The sequence below is a fragment of the Thunnus maccoyii genome, chromosome 13 (genome assembly GCF_910596095.1).
Source record: "Thunnus maccoyii chromosome 13, fThuMac1.1, whole genome shotgun sequence".
Classification (NCBI taxonomy): domain Eukaryota; kingdom Metazoa; phylum Chordata; class Actinopteri; order Scombriformes; family Scombridae; genus Thunnus; species Thunnus maccoyii.
Window position 1 is genome coordinate 15,817,267 of NC_056545.1, and position 21,427 is coordinate 15,838,693.

Here is a 21,427-nt window from a genome sequence, read left to right on the forward strand (position 1 = left end):
AACTATAACTGTTAGATAAATATAATGGAGTAAAAAGTACAATTTTCTTTCAAAAATGTAGTGAAGCAGAAGTAGAAATACCATAAAATGATAGCACTCTTCAGTTTTACTTATAGTACTTTAGTGAATGTGAGCTCACATTAAAAGAACAACATTAAAAGAAACAATGTTGACAAAAATACTGTTTATTGTCCGAACGAAAAACAAAATGAAACTGAAAAATAAATCTCACATGACAAATACATGTCTCTTTTCTGAAGTGCTTACAAACACAATAATGGAAACATCAGGAAAAGTCTGAGTCAGACTGAATTAATACTGAAATTATAACACAAAACATAAACTGAGTAAAAAGAAATGAATTAAACAGCAAATCTTTACTCCATGTTGCATTTTTCTAACATGGCACATACCTTATAGAGTCTTTTGTATTTTTCAGAAACAAATGGCCACAGAGTGTTAGTCAAAGGAAGTTAGTCACAATGCAAATCACAACTTGATAAGAAACAGGTTTGTACTGTATGTAAAGTGCTGCTTCTCATGTTAGACAAATTCCTTCCCGGGTGTTGTGGATTTCGGTGGGGAATATTTTGCTCCGCTGTAGCGGTTTCCTCCTGATGGACACTGGCAGCATAGGAGAGCCCCACCAATCAGCAGAAGCCCTGATGCTCCCCAGCCCACGTACAAACACGCACCCAGCTCTCTCCTCTGAGCATCAGGAACCATGGGGTTGTAGAAGTCCTTTATGATAGTATTGGCAGGCAGTGACACAGTCACCAGACACAGAGCCCCACTCAGGATGAAGAAAACACCTGCAGAGATGGCCACTCTGGCTTTTGCTGCTTTGTCCCCAACGCAGGTGGTGCATTTCCCTCCCACCACAGAGAGCAGCAGGCCGAACAGAGAGAACAAAATGGCGATGACGACCATGGCCCGGGCTGCCTGGAGGTCCGGAGGCAGGGCCAGCAGGGAGTCGTAGACCTTACACTGCATCTGGCCCGTACTCTGCACCACGCAGGTCATCCACAGTCCTTCCCAGATGGTCTGAGCCACCACGATGTTGTTCCCGATGAAAGCAGACACCTTCCACATGGGCAGCATACAGATCAGTATGTTTCCAATCCATCCGAGCACCGCCAACCCGACGCCTAGAATCTGCAGCCCCAAAGATGCCATCGTGGTTTGCTGGGGTTCCTTCTCTTCCTCTTTCTCCGTCTCAGTTCGACACTGGGCTGCCAACTAAAAGCTTTCCAACTGTGGGAAAGTTTTATATGACCCTCAGATGCCCCTGAGCAGCCTCCTCCTGTGGGTGGGCTTTGACTTCATTGCTCAGATATAAACATCCATCATGCTGCCTTTGAGTTCAGAGGTGTCTCTCTCCTACAGAGAGGCTCCATGGTGCCTCAGCAGAGCTCTCAGAAAAAAAAAAACAGTGTGGCTCAGTTAAAAGTTGAACATGAAAGTCCAGCTTTATGGAATGAAAAATATACTGTAAAACTATAATTTTGTTTAAATATGAAAGATTGCTACATCATGCAAACACAACAATTGGTTAATAAGCCTTTTGAGATAGTAGCAAACTAATTCATTTGTTTTACAATTTATTTATCTTGTTGAATCCAATTAATCATATGTGCTAAAAATGATTTAAAACTTAAAGTGCTATTTGGTAAAGTATTGGCATCTACACAATCTATCCTTGTAAGTTCTGATAATATTTACTTTTCATGGAGTGTCTCAAGGAATGTACTTCTCATCTTAACTTCTATGTCTGATTTTATACATCTTTTTGTTCATTTTAATGTGGATGTTTGACAGAACAAGTCAGAGCCATCTGAAAACCAAGCAAAACCAACCAAACAGGTTACATGAGCTCACTGGCTAATGAGCACAGGTGGAATCATTCAGCTTGATTACTGCACTGGTAAAACAACATGGGATAAGATGTCAAAGAATTCAAATCTCATGGTCTTTCAAAATGTAATAAGAGAAAATGTTGCACGAATTACACATTATTTTTCTTCCCACAGTTCAAGAAAAAGATCATATTTGCAAGTGAGTCAGTTTATTCAAACCAAGCAGCATCACCTCAAAACTGTTAAACAAAGATCACATCACGTGACCTTTGCCATTTTTAAGAAGGTGATCAGCAAGTGGATGACAAATAAGAGAGAAGACTTCACTGGTTACTGGTATTGGTTGCTGACTTTCTTAACGACCACAGGTGTTTTCAGTTCGACCAATTTTAGAACGACCAATCAGGCGAAACCACAACCTACCAAGTAGGTATAAAAGCTGCAGGTGAGCAAAAAATCTCTGTATTTTATTGCTGGTGCACTCATCTCTTTATGCTGAGACAACTATGGCGTCTGCAGGTCTCCAGATCTTTGGCATCTTCCTGGCAACCATTGGCTTTCTGGGAGACATCATCATCTGTGCCCTGCCCATGTGGAAGGTGTCTGCTTTCATTGGGAACAACATTGTGACAGCGCAGATCTTCTGGGAGGGCCTGTGGATGAACTGCGTGAAGCAGAGCACTGGCCAGATGCAGTGCAAGGTCTATGACTCCATGCTGGCTCTGCCACGTGACCTGCAGGCCGCCCGGGCCCTGGTTGTGATCTCCATCCTGGTTGTCTTCATGGGAATCCTGCTCGCCGTTGCAGGGGGAAAATGCACCAACTGCCTTGAGGATGAGGTGGCCAAGAGCAAGGTAGCCATTGCTGCTGGGGTGTTCTTCATCATCGGTGGTATCCTGTGCCTGATCCCTGTGTCCTGGTCTGCTCACGAGGTCATCAGGAACTTCTACAACCCCATTATGAGTGACGCGCAGAGGAGGGAACTCGGTGCGTCACTGTTCATCGGCTGGGGCTCAGCAGGACTCCTGCTTATTGGAGGCTCACTTCTCTGCTGTCAGTGTCAGCAGCAGAAGGATAGCAGATACTCCGTCAAATATTCTGCCCCTCGCTCAGCAGCCAGTGGAGGAGCCTACGTCTGAACTGTCTGCATTCTTGCCTTATCACAGGAACTGGACTGTTAAACTCCAGAGTCATGTTTTTATTGTCTTAACTTTCATGATGGGTGTTTTTACTGATTTAATTTTAATAAATTAAGCTTTCATGATGACTGTTTCCTTGTTTTTGGGGCTGCATCATTTGTCCTGTTAAGTGAGGACAACAAAGTCTTCAAGTCTAAGGTGGTGGTTTTGGTTGTACTATTTTCTGGTCAGCTGAGCTCAACCTAATTAAGCGTCAAACATGTAAAGTTTATCTGCAACTGATGCAAGAGCCTTTTCATGGCAGACATTTTGACTTGTCATAGTAGGGACAGCACAGGTGTTTAGAAATAAACAATATCTACATTAAGTGTCCTGTGAGGCATCATGTGCAACACAAAGTACAGAATCTTTTTTTTTTTTTTTTTTTTTTTTTTTTGCCTAAAATTGTTTTTTTTTTTCCATTTCACACTCAAAATGGCAGCATGCACTTCATGGTAAAAGGAAACTGATTTCAGACATAGCCCTACAACTGAAGCAGCTAACTGGGATTTTTTTTTTTTAAACACCTATGCTTTTATGTGGAAAAAGCTTAGCTTCTTCACAGCTAATGTTAAAATTACAAAAAGCAACACCATGTCAAGTTGACTGACTGGCAGGTGTTTTTGACAAGGTAGTTTGGTGTTTTAAAAAACAACAACTTGACCAACACTGAAAACACACATTTGCTAAAATTCTCAGATGCTTGCTCAACACTTTGACAGCTTCAACAAAATCAAACATACCAAGCTTTACCAAAATAGTTATTTTTTTACCACTGTTCTTCTTATCACAGTGGGACTGATCCAGGCTAAAAGAGTATTAGCTAACTAAAACTACCTTCCTTTTCCTAAAGGCACAGATTTGACTTGTTAATCCTGAACATGTTTAATAGCGTCCCCCTTATTCTGAAATCAAGGCAAAATGAGTAAAGGTTTGGTACTTTGATCCACACTCATGGTTGAGGCCTGACATTTTGACTCACAGTAGCAGAAAAATCACAGGTGTTACTAATTGTTCTCATGACGGCACTATGACATCACATACACTACAGCTGCACTGAAGTTCATCTAAAGCAGGTTAAACACTTGAAACAAAAGTAATTTACAGCAAACTTGAGTTTAGTAATCAATCTTAGTTAAATAATTTACCTATACCACATTAATCTGGCCACCGGTATACAATTTATACTCATTATGCAACATTTAATACATTTGAGTGTTTAAATCACAGGTGCCCAATGTTTCAATTCACATCTCCTTATGTTGGGACTCTTCTCCTCTGAGTAGGCCTCAGTCTTTATGCTAATCTAAGCTAACTAGCTACCTGCTCCAGCTTCTTATTTACTGTAAACACATGAGAGTGGCATCAATCTTCTCATCTAAATCTCAGTAAAACAGCAAATAAGCATATTTTCTAAAATGTCAAACTACACTTTTAAGTGTTTTAGAGATTAAACATTCCACTTCAGTGTTCATAAAGTTTGGGACAGGCAGTAGATCTGATTTATATGTAATGCATTTCTCAAACCTAGAGATATTTTCTGCAGTTTCTTTTTCAGCATTAAAATCAATGCAACGTTTTAAACTGAATCGTACTGGTGAGCATTAACTGAACAAGCAAACTTTCTTTCCTCATACCAACGTGTGTTTCTTCTCAGGTGTTCCCAGGCTCTATGCAGGTAGGATGTTTTTTTAGAAACTGTTAGAAAGTTCATGCATTCATTTTGTGTCAGGTTTTAATAGATTCTTGTCTGACCTGAAGATACGGGCAAGCTTGACTTTACATTTCTGGACATGGTTAAAATTTCTGTTTCAATCCATTTAAAATTTGTGATAAAAGCCGTTTGTTTTGGGTCACAAAGCAGTTTTTCAAACACGATCACTTTTGTTAACAGGTTTCTTATCCTACTCATTCATACCAAGCAGGAATCAGGACAAGCAAGAAACCTGATCCACAAACTAGCAGAGTCCCCTCCCTGTTGTTCCTCCTTCTCATACCTGCACACAGCAAAACACAACCAGCGGTATTTACAGTTGAGTGAAGCTTGCAGTAAAAATGTTCTGTGGCTCAACAGAAGGCGAATTTTGTTTCTGCTTTTGACTGCAACCTAAATACATGCCTCGGATTTGTTTTTTGACAAGATGCGGACCCAGCTCGTTGGTATTTGTCTGGCAATCATTGGCCTTCTTGGCACCATTCTTATCTGTGGACTACCCATGTGGAAGGTGACAGCCTTTGTCGGGGCAAACATCATCACCTCTCAGGTCTTCTGGGAAGGTTTATGGATGAACTGTGTGATCCAGAGCACGGGTCAGTCGCAGTGTAAGGCCTACGACTCCATTCTGGCTTTACCACAAGAACTGCAGGCTTCCAGGGCTCTGATCTGTGTCTCCATTGCTGTCAGCGTGGTGGCCATCGGGCTCACTGTGGTCGGGGCTCGCTGCACCAACTTCTTTCGTGACGACTGGCGGAACAAATCCAATATTGGCCTGTCAGGAGGTGTGGTGTTTATAATCGCAGGGCTCCTGTGTATTATTCCTGTCAGCTGGTCAGCTCACAGCATCATCACAGGTTTCTACAACCCCTTGGCCACCAGCGAGAGGAGAGGAGAGCTAGGGGCATCCATCTATGTGGGCTGGGCATCTGGAGCTCTGCTTGTCATTGGTGGAGGGGTCTTGTGTAGCACGTACAGATGCTGAGGAGAGAAAAGGAGAGAAGAAGAGCGGAGGACATGCCATCCATCAAATACATAATGTAATTTAAAATGGACAAAAATGTGTTTACTGTGACTATTTGATTCAGTTTCTGATTAAGGCTTTTCAACATTTCTTTCAACCTTTGTTAATTGCACTATATTGATATTTTACAATAAATCACATGTTTGAAATATTAAAAAGTGTAGAATGTGAAAAAGTAGAAGTTACATTTATGTTTTTTGTTTTTAATGTGAAGATTGACAAAATGAAGTAGTTGTATAATGTGACATTGGGATTGTTTATATAAAAAAAAGATGTTTAATTCAGCGGTCTGAGTTTATGTGAAGTGTTTCAACATGTACTGTACAGTACAAATTATGAATGATGCAAGAATAATCAGTTTTTAAGACCTTTAAAGCCTGTTGGGGTCATATTTAATCATTTTCTTATACAGTATTTTTCTTTTTTTACAAATGAAGATAACTGCCAGTGTGGTGAGAAAATTTCTCTTGTACAAGACAGTTTTGATTGTTTTGGGTATTGAAACAAAATAAAGAAAATCAATGAGCTAAATAAAAATTGACATTACTCTTTATCAAACAAGAGTTGTGAAAGAAGTTTAATTAATCTGGAAACAACTGAAATGTCTCTGTTCACTGTCAGACTTTGCTATTTTTCATCAGTAACTGAACTATGTTTGCTGAGCTGTTCAGTCGTTGGGCATGCTTTGCCACGTCAATTGAAGGAAACTATGAATGCTTGTATATTTGTATACTAACAAACCAATAAATTCACTTTGCATACAAGTTTTTTTGCACAGAAGCTCTGCAAACTCTGTCTTTGTCTCTTTCATGATTATTTTTTAAAAAAAACGGCCCATTTTTAGCATATTGCAAATTTCAAGACTTGCTTGTATAAAAAAAGATTGTCTCCAGAGATATAATGATGCTCAAAACAACTGAAACAAATTGGAAACAGAGAGAAAAGAAACACATATTACTTTGAGAAGCTCAGTGGTCTACGCCAGCCATCTGAATGTATATAAGAGCTTGAAAAACTTGATCTGGATCTAGCTCAGAGGTGTTTAAATACTCTCTGTACATTTACAGACTCTCTCTTAAACATGTTTGCATCTCTCTGTTGATCTTTGTCATCTGACTACTTCACATAACAGCAAAACATAACAGCTGCCGAGAGAAACCCTTCATTTTAACAGAAACAAGACAAGAAATACAATCTTTTGTTTTTCTCTGAAGAAGCATCACATTTTTTTAGTCACAAGGGAAAGTTTTAGTGAATTTACTTGCTTTTTCTTTTCTTAAACCACTGAAGGGACTCTGGTTTTAGTTTACTGCTGTGTAACTGTAGATTTTTTAAATGGAAGGGCAGGGCAGGCAGATTGGGGGCCTGGCACTGTGTGTGATGGGCATTTTAGGAGTGTGTTTGACATGTGGACTGCCGATGTGGCGTGAGACATCTTTTGTCGGAGCCAACATTGTAACTGCACAATCGGTAAGTCAGTATACTCCGAAGAGAATCTTTTTTCTTAGTACAGTTGTATGCAAATGTTTTGCCACCCCTTGACAAATAACTTATTTTGGTGATTTTTTAATGGAGAAGATGTAAACACAGCCTCTTTTGGATATGGAAAAAAAACAGTAAAGGTATCATTGTGGCATGTGCAAAAATTTGAGCACCCTACATAGTCAATACTAAGTAACACCCCCTCTGGCAGACATCACAGCTCGCAAATGTTTTTTGCTAAAAGTCTTTTTTTCTATTTTCTCCCATTCTTCTTTGCTTCTAGTTCTGCAATATTCTTGGGCTGTCTTGCATGCACAGCTCTTCTAAGATCTACCCACAGATTTTCAATTACGTTTAAGTCAGGGGATTGAGAGGGTCATTCAAAAACCGAGGTATGTTCAGGATCTGTATTCTGTTGTAGAAGCCATCCTCTTTTCAGCTTCAGCTGGGTATCAATAACTTTCATTTTCAGAGTCTTACACAGCTGCTTAGAGGAATCCATGGTTGCTCAGTGTTCGCACAAGGTTTGAAGAGTCAGAGTATTTGTAAAGCTTTGAAACTGGCACTAGCTGATATTTCTTAATGACAATTGTTGACATGCCTCAGGCTTAACGAGCTGATTAAGGTCTGAGACCTTATAAAAAGAATCTGAGACTTCAGGACTCTTATGGTGCCCAAACTTATGCACATGCCACAATTTTGTTTTTATCTTTTTTTAATTTTTTTCAATTTATGTCATAAAAAGTAACTATGCATTAATGTTTGCAGAAAATATTATGTTTTCCCATATCCTACAGAGGCTGTGTTTACATCTTTTCAATTAAAAAAACCCCAAAATATGTTATTTGTCAAGGGATGGCCAAAGTTTTGCATACAACTGTATATATTAAATTGTATAATTTCTCATTACCTTGGCCAGCAGCCCTACAATGTTATATATTGTGTGAAATAACATGAAAATGTGGGGTAAGAATCAGCAAAGCATGGAGGGTCAATGTGAAAGCATGAGGAGTATGTGACAGTAATGTGAATTTATGGTAGTCACAGTATATTGCCTGATCTAAATGGTCAGTTGTAACACCAAAACATTAAATTTAACAGACTTGAATTCTGTATCAACACAGATCATAATTGATCATAAACTGCTTCAAAACTTTTTATCAAAACCTAATTTACATTTTGTCTCACTGAAAAATCCTTCTGTTTCTGTGTTAGGTGTGGGATGGTCTGTGGTTGCACTGTATCATCCAGGCCACAGGTCAGATGCAGTGTAAGAAACACACCACGTCCATCACTCTGACCGCTGACATCCAGGCTGGACGTGCCCTCACGTTGATCTCCATCCTCGCCGGCCTCCTGGGCTTCATTATCAGCCTCCTGGGTGGAGGTGTGGCCAAATGTAGTGGAGCTCCACCTGACTCCCCAGAGCCTCCGTCGGCTTCTTCCGCCAGAAAGAAGGTGCTGGAGTTGTGAACATATCTGTGTAAAAGTGTAGTTTGCAGCAATTAACCTCCAAGGGGCCACGGGAGAAGGAAATTGAGCTGTGGGCCCCCTCGTTCCTCGCACATGCTGGTTTGCTGTATGTCACTTATATTGTAATAATTTGATTAAACACAAATTTATTCAGGAATATATACTATGTAGGCATCAACTTGGATTTGAATTAACTTGATGATCCAAAACATACAGATTTAAAATTGTTAAAAACTTAAATTATAAAGGTCTTAAATTTAAATTTTGACATGGCCCTTCTACAATACAGGAACCTTTACCATTTCAGTTTATATTGTGTTTAAGTGTGGTGCATATTACCAAATTTGCAATTGATCAAATTGCCACAAACTAATTTTCCACATAATGAACATGGGGCCCCTGAGGGTCTTGGGCCCCAAGGTAGTTGCCTGCTCACCCGGTTGGAAATCCAACCTTAGTTAAGGGCACTCAGACACAGAAAACCTGTGCCAGTGCTGAGCAAGGCTCAAATCAGTCACACAATTAAAATGGTTAAATTCAACTACATAATTACATTACACAGAAGCCAAGTCTCTATTAGGCCTATTAGTTCACTGTTAAGAGTAAAAACAATTGTCTTTTGAAGGTGGAAATCCCAGATTGAGATCCAACTCAGAAAGAGAAACATTTTAATGTTGTCTCACTGCTTTTGAAAATCCTTTCAACAATGAATGTTGTATTTTCTGACAACATAACCTGTTTCAAGAAAACTATAGAAATATTGGTGTCACAAAACTAAGTAAAACTAACAAGATGAAATCACTTCACATTACCACAGAAAATCAAAGCTTTTGCACCATGCAATGCTTTGTACAGCAGCGGCCCATTCTGAGTCACTGGGTGGCGACACATGAAGTCCTGTCTGAAGTGTCTCCGCTAAATGGTGCAGAGTTACACACTGAAATAACGTTTGTGTAACAAATCTGGTAGACCCCATTATAAGTTTCAAGACATTTCATCATGCAAAGATTTTTTTCCAATCTGCTCTTTGTATGTTGATGATGTAAAATGTCTGAAAAACAAAACCTTTTTTTCTGTATTAATGTGAAAGTCCCATTAAAGCCCCTGAAAAATTCAAACTTTGCGAACATTTTTCACTGCTTTCACCATGATGGTCTGATTCATTTTTCTAAAAACAAACACTTCAGGCCATCAAACATTTTTAAATAATAACAAAAAAATCCTACACATAGGGGTTTTAAAATTAATCATCCCTTTTTGTCAGAAATTATGTCAGTCATATTTTTTATATCAAAAGGAAGAAAAAAAAGGGATTTTGGGGAATTATGAGAAATGCTCCTTTTCTACTTAGCGGTAGGAAGAGCTTGTCAGTGTCGGTGTTTGATTGACAGCCGCTGGCAGGATGAGCTCTGGTAGGGAAACGTGAGAAAAAGGAGAACACAGAGATTTATAGAACAGGTTTGTATTAGCAAACAAGACAAAAAAAATCAGTTGGACTTTAATACACATAAATAAAGCTCCTGACAGATTTCTGATGCTTCATCAGAAACATGTCAATAGAATCACTGATATATTTTGTTTTTCTAGGCATGTCTGCTGGGTGGAGCTCTGTGCGTGCTGGCTGGCATCTTGTGCCTGGTTTCAGTCAGCTGGTCAGCAGGAACAACCATCTCTCTCTACAATGACCCCTTGGTGGTCGCGGCCCTAAAGAGAGAAGTGGGCTCCTCCATCTACATAGGCTGGGCCTCCTCTGTGCTGCTCCTGCTCGGTGGGGCTCTGATCTGCTTCGTCTGTGGGGAAAAGGAGAACTCACAGCCTTCTTACCGCCCCTACAGCTCCAACACTGAATTCAGCGACTATTCATCCCACATGCCCACACTGAGGTCTGATGACATAAGATCAAACAGTTTAAGGATGTTTGATCGTTATGCACCAAATAAGATGGTAGAGCATGTAGCCCAAGTGCACAACCCCCTGAATAAAGCTCATAGTGGGGCCGGGCTGTATAATCAACCACGTCGAACAGATCAGGGACACCAGACAACAGGAAGGGCTTATTCATGGGAATGAAGCCATATCTGGTGCGTGACAGAGCCACAACTGAGCCAAGTAAATATTATTACATTATGACCTAATCTGGATGAATCTGTATAGATCATAGTGCTGAGAATGACTGAACACAGGAATGATTTAACTGTGGTCATTGATTGTTTCTGTTTACATGTTAATTAAAGGTGCAGTGTGTGAAATTTAGTGGCATCTAGCAGAAAAGACTTGGCAGAAATGGAATATAATATTCATAAATGTGTTTTAATTAGTGTATAGTCACCTGAAAATAAGAATAGTTGTGTTTTCGTTACCTTAGAATGAGCCCTTTATTTTACATAGGGAGTGGGTCCTCTTCCATGGAGCCCGCCATGCACTGCCATATTTCTACAGTAGCCCAGAATGGACAAAAAGAGTTTTGCAGCCACCGTAGGTTCTCCTACACACTTGGAAGGGGAGGTGAAGGGGAGTATTCAATTGGTTGCAATCTGCAACCTCACTGCTAGATGCCATTAAATCTTACACGCTGGTCCGTTAATGTCCACTATCTCAATGTTTTCTTTGTACAAATCAATAAAGTTTGATATAATTGTTTATATCTAAAGTAACAAGCAGCAGTCAAACATAATTTAATTGCTTTAATACAAGGCAAGATCCAAAAGTTTACAAAAAAAAACTAAATATGTCAGGCTAAATTTTGGAGAAATGGGTATGAATGAAGACATTTAGAATATTTACATGATGTCAGTCTAAAACTAAACCAAAATTAAAGAGTGGTGAGGGGATCAGCATGCTGGGCTCTGGGCAGGCGGGCTGCAGTAACTTCTAGGACCACTAGCAAGGTGCTCCTCCCAGCCGGGACCTGCAATACACCACAGGACCAAGGCAACAACTTCTCAATAAACACAATAACATTTCAGAAAAGATATTAACAAATCAGAAAAACAACATTTTAGAAACGACAAAACTGAAAACATTTCAGAACTCACATCAACAAAATTGAAAACACAACATTTCAAAAAACACAACAATATTTCACAAAACACCTTAGGGCCACTGTATGTCACTCATTATAATCATCATTAAGCTTCAATGAGGAACTGAAAGAAGATATAATCAACAAAATATTTTAATGGCAGTGTGGAATTAGATTACTTTAAAGATAGTTGAGGATAAATAAAAGGGGAAAACTGTATGTTAAGAGGTTCATTATATTAGTCAAACTGTCCTTTCAACTTTCAATTTTATTATGTAGAGTTTATTTCCTTTTCAGGAAACCCATTCACTGTTATTTTTATCATAAGGAGCACAAACACATTTTGTAGATGAATCTAACTCTCTTTGGTGTAACATTTCCTTTTCTTCCTCCAGAGATGTTTTGTCACATGTGCATTCAAACACTTAGATGTCACACTCAGAGTCCCACTGGTATCGATTGCCTGGGAACCGTTTCAAAGCTATTGTTCTTTGGCACAACAGAAGACAACCTGTGTGTTTACATTCACTATGGTTGACTTACACAGAATTTTGATTCATTCAGAGGAACATCTTCACACTGAAAAACAACTTTCCATTTAGGGATTTTAAGAACTAAAAATAGAAACTGTCATTGAAACCACAGTGCTGGGTTTTTTTGAGTGTTGATCACTTGGTAAGTCCCTCTTTGCATAATTAGTATCCTAGAAGCAAATATATCTTCAAAACTGGTGAATTAATTATTTTTAAATTTACAGAACAAGTATGCTTGTGTGTGAATGTGTATGTGCTGTATTTCTGTAGTGTTGTCCTTATAGGGGCCTGTGTGTTATTCTCAGAAACTCTGCTATACTTTCTATTAGTGCTGAGAAGCAGCCTACTCAGGTGAGACTTCCTCACAAACCAGTTTCACCTCAGAGGCAACACTAGAAAACTCCTCCTCTGACTTCACCTTTTACAGCAAAGCCTGTAAGTAAAAATGCCAGTGTTATCTTCTCCTCCGAGCGGGCAATAAGAACCTGTCCTACAAACTCCTTCTTCTAGGCCGCAGGCAAATTACTCCAGCCTTCAGCATCAGCCGGGTCTTACCTCTTTGAACAGATCGACAGCGACTCAGCATGGTGTCTGGAGGAAGACAGATTCTGGGTATGGCCCTGGCCATTATCGGCTTTCTGGGGAGCATCATCACCTGCGCTCTCCCCACCTGGAAAGTCACAGCCTTTATTGGTGCCAACATCATCACCGCTCAAGTGACCTGGGAGGGTTTGTGGATGAACTGTGTGACCCAGAGTACAGGCCAGATGCAGTGCAAAGTCTATGACTCTCTCCTGGCTTTACCTCAAGACCTGCAGGCTGCCAGAGCACTGACTATCTTGGCCATCATCATCGGGGTCTTTGGGATACTTCTTGGCATCGTTGGGGGCAAGTGCACCAACTTTGTGGATGATGAAAGGCAGAAATCCAAAGTGGCCATTGCTGCTGGAGTCGTCTTCATCATCGCGGGCCTCTTGGTGCTTATTCCCGTCTGCTGGACCGCCCACACTATCATTCGTAATTTCTATAACGTTGTCCTAACCAATGCCCAGAAGAGGGAGCTGGGGGCTTCGCTGTACATCGGCTGGGGCTCTGCAGGGCTGCTGTTCCTGGGTGGAGGCCTCCTCTGTAGCTCCTGTCCCCCAAAAGAAGAGAACGCCTATGATGTGAAGTACTCAAAGGCTGGCTCTGTGCAGAGCAGCAGGGCCTACGTTTAGAGAGAACTGGGACTGTCTGTTGTCTGTTGGAAAGAGATAAGACAGAGAGTTTAAGAAAGATTTCTGTTTGTCTCATGCAGATGAATCAAGTTACCATCTAGAATAATAATGTCTTTAATGTGGTTAAAGTAGATAAGAAGTTTTGCACTATGAGCGTCTTCAGAAAAATCAATTTGTAAGAATCATATATGTTTCAAAAGGTGCAGTGTTTTTTGATTTTCTGTACAATTGTGTTTTTGCACTTTTGAATGCTTGCATACAGATTTCCTTTAATGTTTTTGTTTATGTTGGCTGATGTTGTTGTATGTTGTTTTTGTTGATTTTGTCCGACATACTCACACAAGATGTTTTGTATAACATGTGAGAACATATGTGTTAAAAATTGCTATGTATAAAACACATTGGTTGTTAATGTGAGATCCAACTTCTACATGTGTAGTCAGTGATACCTTGGCTATGAAACTAGCTGAGATATTGCTAATTTTTTTCGGTATTTTCTGTATGTCATTAAGTCTTTTTCCATCTCGTCACAACACTTTTTTTTTTTTTTAAGGGAGGTACAGTAACAGTGGTGACAAATACCAAAAAAACTTGCTGAACAGTAGAACTGGTTTTTCAAGTGCACCTGTAGGAATTGTGAAAAAACAGGTTGTGTGACAATGTGGCCAATGTCTTGCTTCCTGAGAAACAAGAGACTGAGTGATAACTGTGTGTTTGTGTGTCATTGTGTTTTGAGTTTGTATCTGATGAGACAGATACATTTTGTAAACCTTTGCATAAGAGAATGAGATATTCAATGACCAGAAGATAAAAAAATAATGTACACAAATGATTTATAAAATAAAACATGCTTTATATAACTCGGCCACACTAAACTGACTCTTTGTGTTGTATGTTGTGTTTTCAGGGACATTTTTATTAGATAAAGTCAAACTTCTTGTGTCCTTTGCAGTATTCAAGTATGCAAAAATTAAATTTTTGTTTGTGATAATGTGAAAAAAAAAATTGACACAAAAACTATCCCTCTCAACTTTACAAGAACAGCGAGATTATTGATTATTTTGAGCCTGATTAAAAGGCTTGGTGCTTGTGTGTCGGGGGTGTTTGGGATGTTTCAAACAGGTTTTTCTGCACAGTAGCTGCTGCTAGAATGAAAGAGATTTTCTCCCTGGAGATTGTGTTGCTCTGCATCGCTCTCCTTTTGTTATCCTGAACTGAACCCACACATGTATTAACTTTTGAATTGAATCAGAATCCCTTTTTCATTTGAAATCCAATTTGGTGCAGCTGAATAAAGACAACAATGCATGAGAGTACATCTTATAAACATATTTCATGCATGGAGGCCTATCATTCTTACTGCTTCTAATCTCATCCGACATAGATAATGAGGGAGGGAATAGATGATGTCACAGTTTCATAGTCACCTTACTCTCTCTCTCTCTCTCTCTCTCTCTCTCTCTCTCTCTCTTTCTCTCAGTTTTTCTGTCAACCTCCTCCCCTTTCTTTCCCCTATAGAGTAGGTGTGGTGCATCTACACCTGTCCAGTAGCACACAGGCAGCCGCTCAGGTGACAGGAAAGAAAGATCACTCTTCAGTAGAAAAATAAAGAGAGAGGGCACAGAGAGAAAAGGAGAAGGAGAGGACAGCAGTTGGGATACAAAGGGGGAGGGACAGAGACAGAGGAGAAGAAAGCTGTAAACAAATGAACTGAGGCCAAACAGAGACACACCTGGAGTCAAATAAAAGCAACTGGAGACTGGATAGACAACTGAAAGACTGGGCTCTGCATTTCCGAGATAGATACTCTACAACATTTCAACTGTGGCAAGAAAAAAAGAACAGAAGATGAAAATGGAAACGCCACATATTGACGAGGACTGATAGAAGATAGAAGACCAGAAAGATACCAAAGAAGAGTGGAAGGAGACCAGGAGTGAAAGCAAAACAAGCTCCATAGAGAAGAACAAAAACATCAGAGCACTCTTCAAAGAACTGTGAGGATTTTTCAAGCAGCTGCAGACATCTTCTCTCCGCCTCTACGCCATGGCCTCCATGGGGATGCAGATGCTGGCCAGTGCCCTGTGCCTGCTGGGTTGGGCAGGGGTCATCATTAGTTGTGTAATGCCTATGTGGAAGGTCACAGCCTTCGTGGGCAGCACCATCGTCACCTCCCAGACCATCTGGGAGGGCATCTGGATGACGTGTGTGATCCAAAGCACAGGACAGATCCAGTGTAAACCTTATGAGTCCCTCCTTGCTCTCGGTGGTGACCTGCAGGCCGCCAGGGCTCTGACTGTCCTCGCCATTGCTACAGGCGGCGTAGGCCTCATTCTGGCCTTCGTTGGAGGGAAGTGCACTCGCTTCCTGGATGGAGAAGGAGGCCGGGTGAAGGGCAAGGTGGCTGTAGCAGCAGGGGCAGTGTTGATCGGCACTGGGCTGCTGTGTTTGATCCCCACATCGTGGACAGCCGGGGCGGTCGTGAAGAGGTTCTACAGCGCCTCCATAGATGCTCAGCGGAGGGAGATTGGAGCCTGTCTCTACATTGGCTGGGGGGCGTCCATCCTTCTTATTCTGGGAGGGGGTCTGTTCATCAGCTCAGCGTGCCCCCTCAAAGCAAACAACGCAGACAAGAACCCCTCTGTCCGCTACCTGGTAGTCCGCTCCTCCAATGGGTCCAGCCAGGCAGGTTCTCATCGCAGCAGGATACCATCAGCAAAGTCTCAGCCTGTAGGAGCAGTTTTCACCAGGTCTCAAAGCTACGAGGGGGCATCCACAAAGTCTCAGCCATACACAAGGCCTCCCTGGGAGGACATGCCTGAGCAGGGATTGAGGCAGGAGTCAGAAAGATCATGGGCACCATCAACAAAGTCTCAGATGAAAAGACCGGAATCAACAAAATCAGAAGAAAGCGACGCTCTTTCTACAAAGTCTCAGCTGAAACGAGCCGAAATGGAAGAGAGTTTATTAGACTCAGTCAAAAGTGACAATGAGGACGCATCCTCGAATCCAGCAAAAACATACCTATAATATGGACACACACACTCACAAACATACAAATGCAACACTCTCTCTCACTCTCTCTACCTTCACACATACAACACTGCAGATGTTTTTATAGATATAGTTATTCTGACATAGTTTACTTTTTGTGATTGTTTACTGATTAAAAGTAGTCTAAGAGGTCAGCATTGTATTTAAACATAGTTATCTTTAAACTCCATCATGTTGTTTTGATCAAAGCACAGAAGGGAAAAGAATTACAGCTTTGATATGTTTTATGTTAAATGCACTAAAAGTGAACTGAACCAAACTATAAGGTGCAAGTGAAGTATATTATAGATGTCTTCTTCTTTTTCAAAAATGAACTTTTAAAATGTTGACATGTGAAGTTTGATATGTTAATAAGCAGCATTACACGGATATCAACTTTATTTCTCGCTGTTTAACTGCACTGAATGAGGAAGAAGTTTACCTCAGACTTTTTAGCTTGTTTGTTTCCACTGGACATACAGTAAAACAACCTGAATGCATCCTGAGTGATGAAGCAGCTTGAAGCAGCTAAATAATTTAGCCAATTTTTTATGATTAGGCTACTTTAACATTTTTTAATTCAAGTATGATCTTTCAGATGATTTGATAAGAAAAATGGCCATTAAAAACTCCACTTGCTGCAAATAAAATATTGCACTTTTTGTTGCATCAGCAAAACTGTTACTTTTAAGAGGGTTTCTGTAAACATTTAGCTTTCTGTTACAACTGTGAAATGTGACTTTGTTTATTTTGTTTGGACAGATATTTTTGACAGATGTGTACATTTACTTTTCAATAAATTACTGTAATTTGATCAAGCAAGTCATAGCCTTTTTTCATTTATGTAAATGTATTACATTACATGTTGTGCTGTGTTAACATGTCAGATATGGCATCCTCCTGGACATTCAGTCTTCTTCCTGGCTATTGACATCCACAGGACAAACTGGTTTGACAGAGAGTGTGGTTACACTGGAGGTGTGCAATGTTAGAGAAGGGAGGTACAATGTGTTTGTAGAGAATTCAAACTTAGTTTCAGTGACGCATGTTTATGGGACATATATAGTTTTGGTTTTGCTTATTCAAATGTTCAGTGCATCATTATCTAATCAAAATCTGATTTTGTCAGCAGTCCAAAATGCAAAATATACTTACTTACTTTAGAGAAGACTTTGTGTGATGACTTAAGGATACAAAATATAATTTACTTAATACTGTAAGTGCATAAATACATATAATATGAGTATCTCATAGAGAAATAAAAAAAAATAATCCACTGGAACCCCTGCATGCAGAATTGTTTACAGACCAATAATGCATGCTGGGCAGAACTTGGCCAATACCCTTTAATAATTAAAATCCAAAAGCAAGCCTTCAAATTTTATAAACACCTCCAATCAATCCCCACTCCGAACAGTACAAAGCCCTTCAGTGCCAGGAGTTGAACAAAGATAAGAGTCCCCTCTGTCAGCTGGTCCTGAAGCTCTGCCCACACACACACCAGGGCTTCAGGACAGACACCAAACAGTCTGGCCCGACCAAATCATCTCAAAAGAAAAAGAAAATGATGTCAAATATTGGAACGAAACCACCGAATCACAAAGTAAATTCAAATTTCAGTTGACCCTAAACAGAGAGTACACAGTGGCAGAGTACCTGACCACCGTGATTGATAGAAAACTAAAGAAAACATTGACAATGTACAGACTGAGTTGACACAGCCAGGCTATAGAAACAGGCTGTCACAGACAGAGCAGGCTACCCAGGGAAGCCATGCTGTGTTCACTTTGTCATAAAGGAGAGGTTAAGACCGAATCTCACTTCCTATTATACTGTGAGGAGGTTTGCTTTGAAAAAATAAATAATATATATCCTGAGTATATCTCCCCGATCCTGACAAACTGCCCTTTCTATGTGGGGAGAAAAGTCAGTGTGCAGTAACAGCTGCGAAATAAGTTAAATGTGGTCATACACTAAGAGAAACAAGCTCTGTAGTAAATATTTAGAGTTCTTACATCTGTGAAAAGGGTTAGGGTTAATTTTCTGTACTGCCTCTGATCTGTCATGCCAATAAAGCTTATTTGAATTTGAAATGAACCAACAACGAAGTAAGTCAAAAATATCAACTTTTAGAAATGAAAAAGCACTCAAGTTTGTTTCACTTCAGTGACTACACAGCTGAGGCTGGTGAAATTAGTTTTCAGTACAACATGGTAGGAAAGATGAGATAAACAGCAGCACATCACTGGATGCTGCCTCGTCCACAGAGGTCTGTAAAGAAAATTCTCACAATAGCTACAGGCTCACCATAAACTCAAAGCGTCCATCAGGATTGATGTTCATGCGCATCTCAGTCTGATGAAACACTGCCATCTTATGGTCAAAGCCACACACAAACACACTGGACCCTGAGAGCTCAAAATACTTTGGATTCTGCCGGACTTTTATGATAATAAGAATATATAACCATGATTTGACATTAAACAGCACCAACAGCATATGGGACCCCTAAAATCATTGCATGTACAAAATATAGCTGCAATTATAATATACATATGGTTGTTAAATATAGGAAATAAAAGCAGAAATAAAGGAACATTTCTTTGAATAGAATTATGTTATTGATATTAAATAAGTAAATCTTATTTTGACACTCCTATGCCTAAATCCTGTATTTTACATTCACATAGTTTTATAATATGGGTGAACACATGATATTTTAATGATTTGGAAACACTGTGTTTATAGCAGGCATTCAAATGCCGCATTTAAAACATGTTTCACGATAAATGGAACAATTTTATAAAGTCAACCTCTCTCCTTTATGCTTCTTGGGGACTTAAATGTTGTATATGAGTGTTTTTTTTATGTGACTATGTGTTAAAAACAGTTCCAGACAGTCCAATACGATCCCTCAGTCTATGAAAGCATTTTATGATCAACTGTATCAAAAGCAGCACTCAGATCAAGCAGTACCAAAACCGAATGTTTATTGGCATCTAAATTTATCCTGATATCATTAACTAATTTTACTAGGGTTCTCTTTGTACTGTGATTAGCCCAAAATCCAGACTGAAACATTTCTAACTTATTGTTTGAGTTAATAAAACTATTTAATTGTATGTACACCTGTTTCTCTCAAATTTAGCTCAACATAGAAGATTAGAGATTGATCTGTTGTTACTGGGTGCTGATGGATCAAGGATACTTTTTTTAATCTCCACTAGTCATCATTGACTAGGAGAGACTGCTGACATCTGGGAGAGACAAGAGATGGGGTTTGAAGGCTTGGCAGTCCAAAGTGATAGGTAGTACTCACCATCTATCACCATGGATACGCACATTACAAGATACTCTCAAGGTCGGATGAGAGCGGTGCAGGATGATCCACATGTAGGACGGACTACTGTTACGAACCCAGATGGCTTACACTACACTTAGTGTGTGCAGATGTGGGAGAGCCTGTCAAACCAAGTGATGTCTCAAGAAACATAAAAAATAAATTGGGGTGCTCACATCCCAGTAGTGTGCAACACACAAGGATACTTGGTGAGACAGAATGAAACACTTGGACAAGTCTCACAATAAAATTTAATTTGTCTGATATTTGGTTTATGACCAAATACCTTAAAAAGTAAAGACATTCCCCAGCTGTTCTTTGCATTTAGTGCCAATTATCAAATATGCCAGCATGGTAAACTAAACATGGTAAACATAAGCATCAGCATGTTAACATTGTCATTGTGAGCATATCCTGATGTTGGCATTTAGTTCAACGCACCGCTGTGACAAAGTACAGTTCCAGCTGCCATCCTCAGTTTATCTCTGGTCAGAGCTTTCTTCCTGTTGGTTCTCTTTCTGATGGAAGTGTTGCAGCAACGTAAACCTTTTGAGCAGTGGGAACAATGCTGATCATTTATCTGGGTAAAAGCGTGAGAAAAATGATGAAGAGCTAATTCATAGTCTATTTATGAGTGAACTGTATATATCAAATAGGAATCTCTCTTCAATAAAATGTTTTAGGCTTCTCTTGGTGATAGTTTGACCTTTATATGTTTTACTTCTTGCATTTCTAACACAGAATACAGCTCAGTGTGATGAATTTGTCTGTACTAAAAATAAGCTATTTTGGTTTCTGCCTCTTGAGATACCTAATTGTCTTCAGGACTTGTTATATCAGTGATTAATATGGGATATAGGCTGCAGAGATGGGCTATGATCTGACCTTTCGTTGCCATGGTGGTAACTTAAAATGACTGGTCAGAGTTTAATCAGAGTTTAAGATTAAAGATTTTAATCTCAAGATCTGTTATCCATTCATGGTAAAGATGTGCCTCTAACCCTGACCTAACTTATCTTTAAGTTGCCTTCAAATCCTATTTTCACCAAAACAAAGAGCAGATACTCAGTGGCTTGACCCTGCCTTGTAGCTACTGTACACTGAATGTACTTAGGGTTAAATGCCATGGTTGGCCTGCTGGCCTGATAGGCCGTCAGAAAACTTTTCACATCTATCTCTGGCCTATTGCACCATTAAAGCCTCCTTTAAAGGATAGGCTTGCTGTAATCATTCCTCCTGTTCATGCTGACCATTAAGAGATTCCTTCAAAATGCACTTTCAACATAAGTGATGGGGGACAAAATCCACAAGCCTCCTTCTGTGCAAAAGTTATTTAAAAGTTTATTTAAAGATATTATGAAGCGTCAGCCGCCAAAATTAGTCAAATCAAGTCAACATCTTTCAAAGTCTTTTTAGTGCCAAATGCTCTCTTTTTGTTACAATACATTTTATAAAACAAAATAATGATAGTAATAATAATAATAACACATTAGAATACATTTTTGTTTAAAATGAGGACTGTGATTTTTCCCCCAGACTTGAGAAACAGGCATAG

At 39.7% G+C, this 21,427-nt stretch overlaps 6 protein-coding genes across 9 annotated transcripts; 5 read left to right on the forward strand and 1 right to left on the reverse strand.

The window, feature by feature from the left end:
• Positions 1 to 169: 169 nt before the first annotated feature.
• Positions 170 to 1,340, reverse strand: cldn29 (claudin 29). The gene has a single exon (XM_042430824.1). It carries the CDS (start codon positions 1,174 to 1,176, stop codon positions 544 to 546), a length of 633 nt encoding a protein of 210 aa, XP_042286758.1. The 5' UTR covers positions 1,177 to 1,340; the 3' UTR covers positions 170 to 543.
• A 970-nt stretch (positions 1,341 to 2,310) lies between these two features.
• Positions 2,311 to 3,120, forward strand: LOC121909950 (claudin-like protein ZF-A89). The gene has a single exon (XM_042430823.1). The coding sequence runs from the start codon at positions 2,363 to 2,365 to the stop codon at positions 2,993 to 2,995; it is 633 nt and encodes a 210-aa protein (XP_042286757.1). The 5' UTR covers positions 2,311 to 2,362; the 3' UTR covers positions 2,996 to 3,120.
• A 964-nt stretch (positions 3,121 to 4,084) lies between these two features.
• LOC121909952 (claudin-4-like) lies at positions 4,085 to 6,516 on the forward strand. Of its 4 annotated transcripts, none has more exons than XM_042430827.1 (3): positions 4,085 to 4,110; positions 4,692 to 4,712; positions 4,929 to 6,516. In XM_042430827.1, the coding sequence occupies exon 3, from the start codon at positions 5,176 to 5,178 to the stop codon at positions 5,731 to 5,733; it is 558 nt and encodes a 185-aa protein (XP_042286761.1). In that variant the 5' UTR covers positions 4,085 to 4,110; positions 4,692 to 4,712; positions 4,929 to 5,175; the 3' UTR covers positions 5,734 to 6,516. The 4 variants fall into 4 exon arrangements, with proteins under 4 accessions (XP_042286761.1, XP_042286762.1, XP_042286760.1 ...); XM_042430828.1 differs by having other exon boundaries at positions 4,091 to 4,110; positions 4,960 to 6,516; XM_042430826.1 differs by lacking the exon at positions 4,085 to 4,110 and having other exon boundaries at positions 4,442 to 4,712.
• A 591-nt stretch (positions 6,517 to 7,107) lies between these two features.
• LOC121910528 (claudin-4-like) lies at positions 7,108 to 10,797 on the forward strand. The gene is given in 3 exon segments (XM_042431770.1): positions 7,108 to 7,242; positions 8,470 to 8,712; positions 10,288 to 10,797. Coding segments are annotated over 3 exon segments (888 nt in total).
• A 1,992-nt stretch (positions 10,798 to 12,789) lies between these two features.
• On the forward strand, positions 12,790 to 13,504 carry LOC121910178 (claudin-4-like). Its single transcript, XM_042431250.1, has one exon. The coding sequence runs from the start codon at positions 12,867 to 12,869 to the stop codon at positions 13,497 to 13,499; it is 633 nt and encodes a 210-aa protein (XP_042287184.1). The 5' UTR covers positions 12,790 to 12,866; the 3' UTR covers positions 13,500 to 13,504.
• Positions 13,505 to 15,014: 1,510 nt separating this feature from the next.
• On the forward strand, positions 15,015 to 17,346 carry LOC121910229 (claudin-4-like). Its single transcript, XM_042431328.1, has one exon. It carries the CDS (start codon positions 15,546 to 15,548, stop codon positions 16,527 to 16,529), a length of 984 nt encoding a protein of 327 aa, XP_042287262.1. The 5' UTR covers positions 15,015 to 15,545; the 3' UTR covers positions 16,530 to 17,346.
• Positions 17,347 to 21,427: the final 4,081 nt, after the last annotated feature.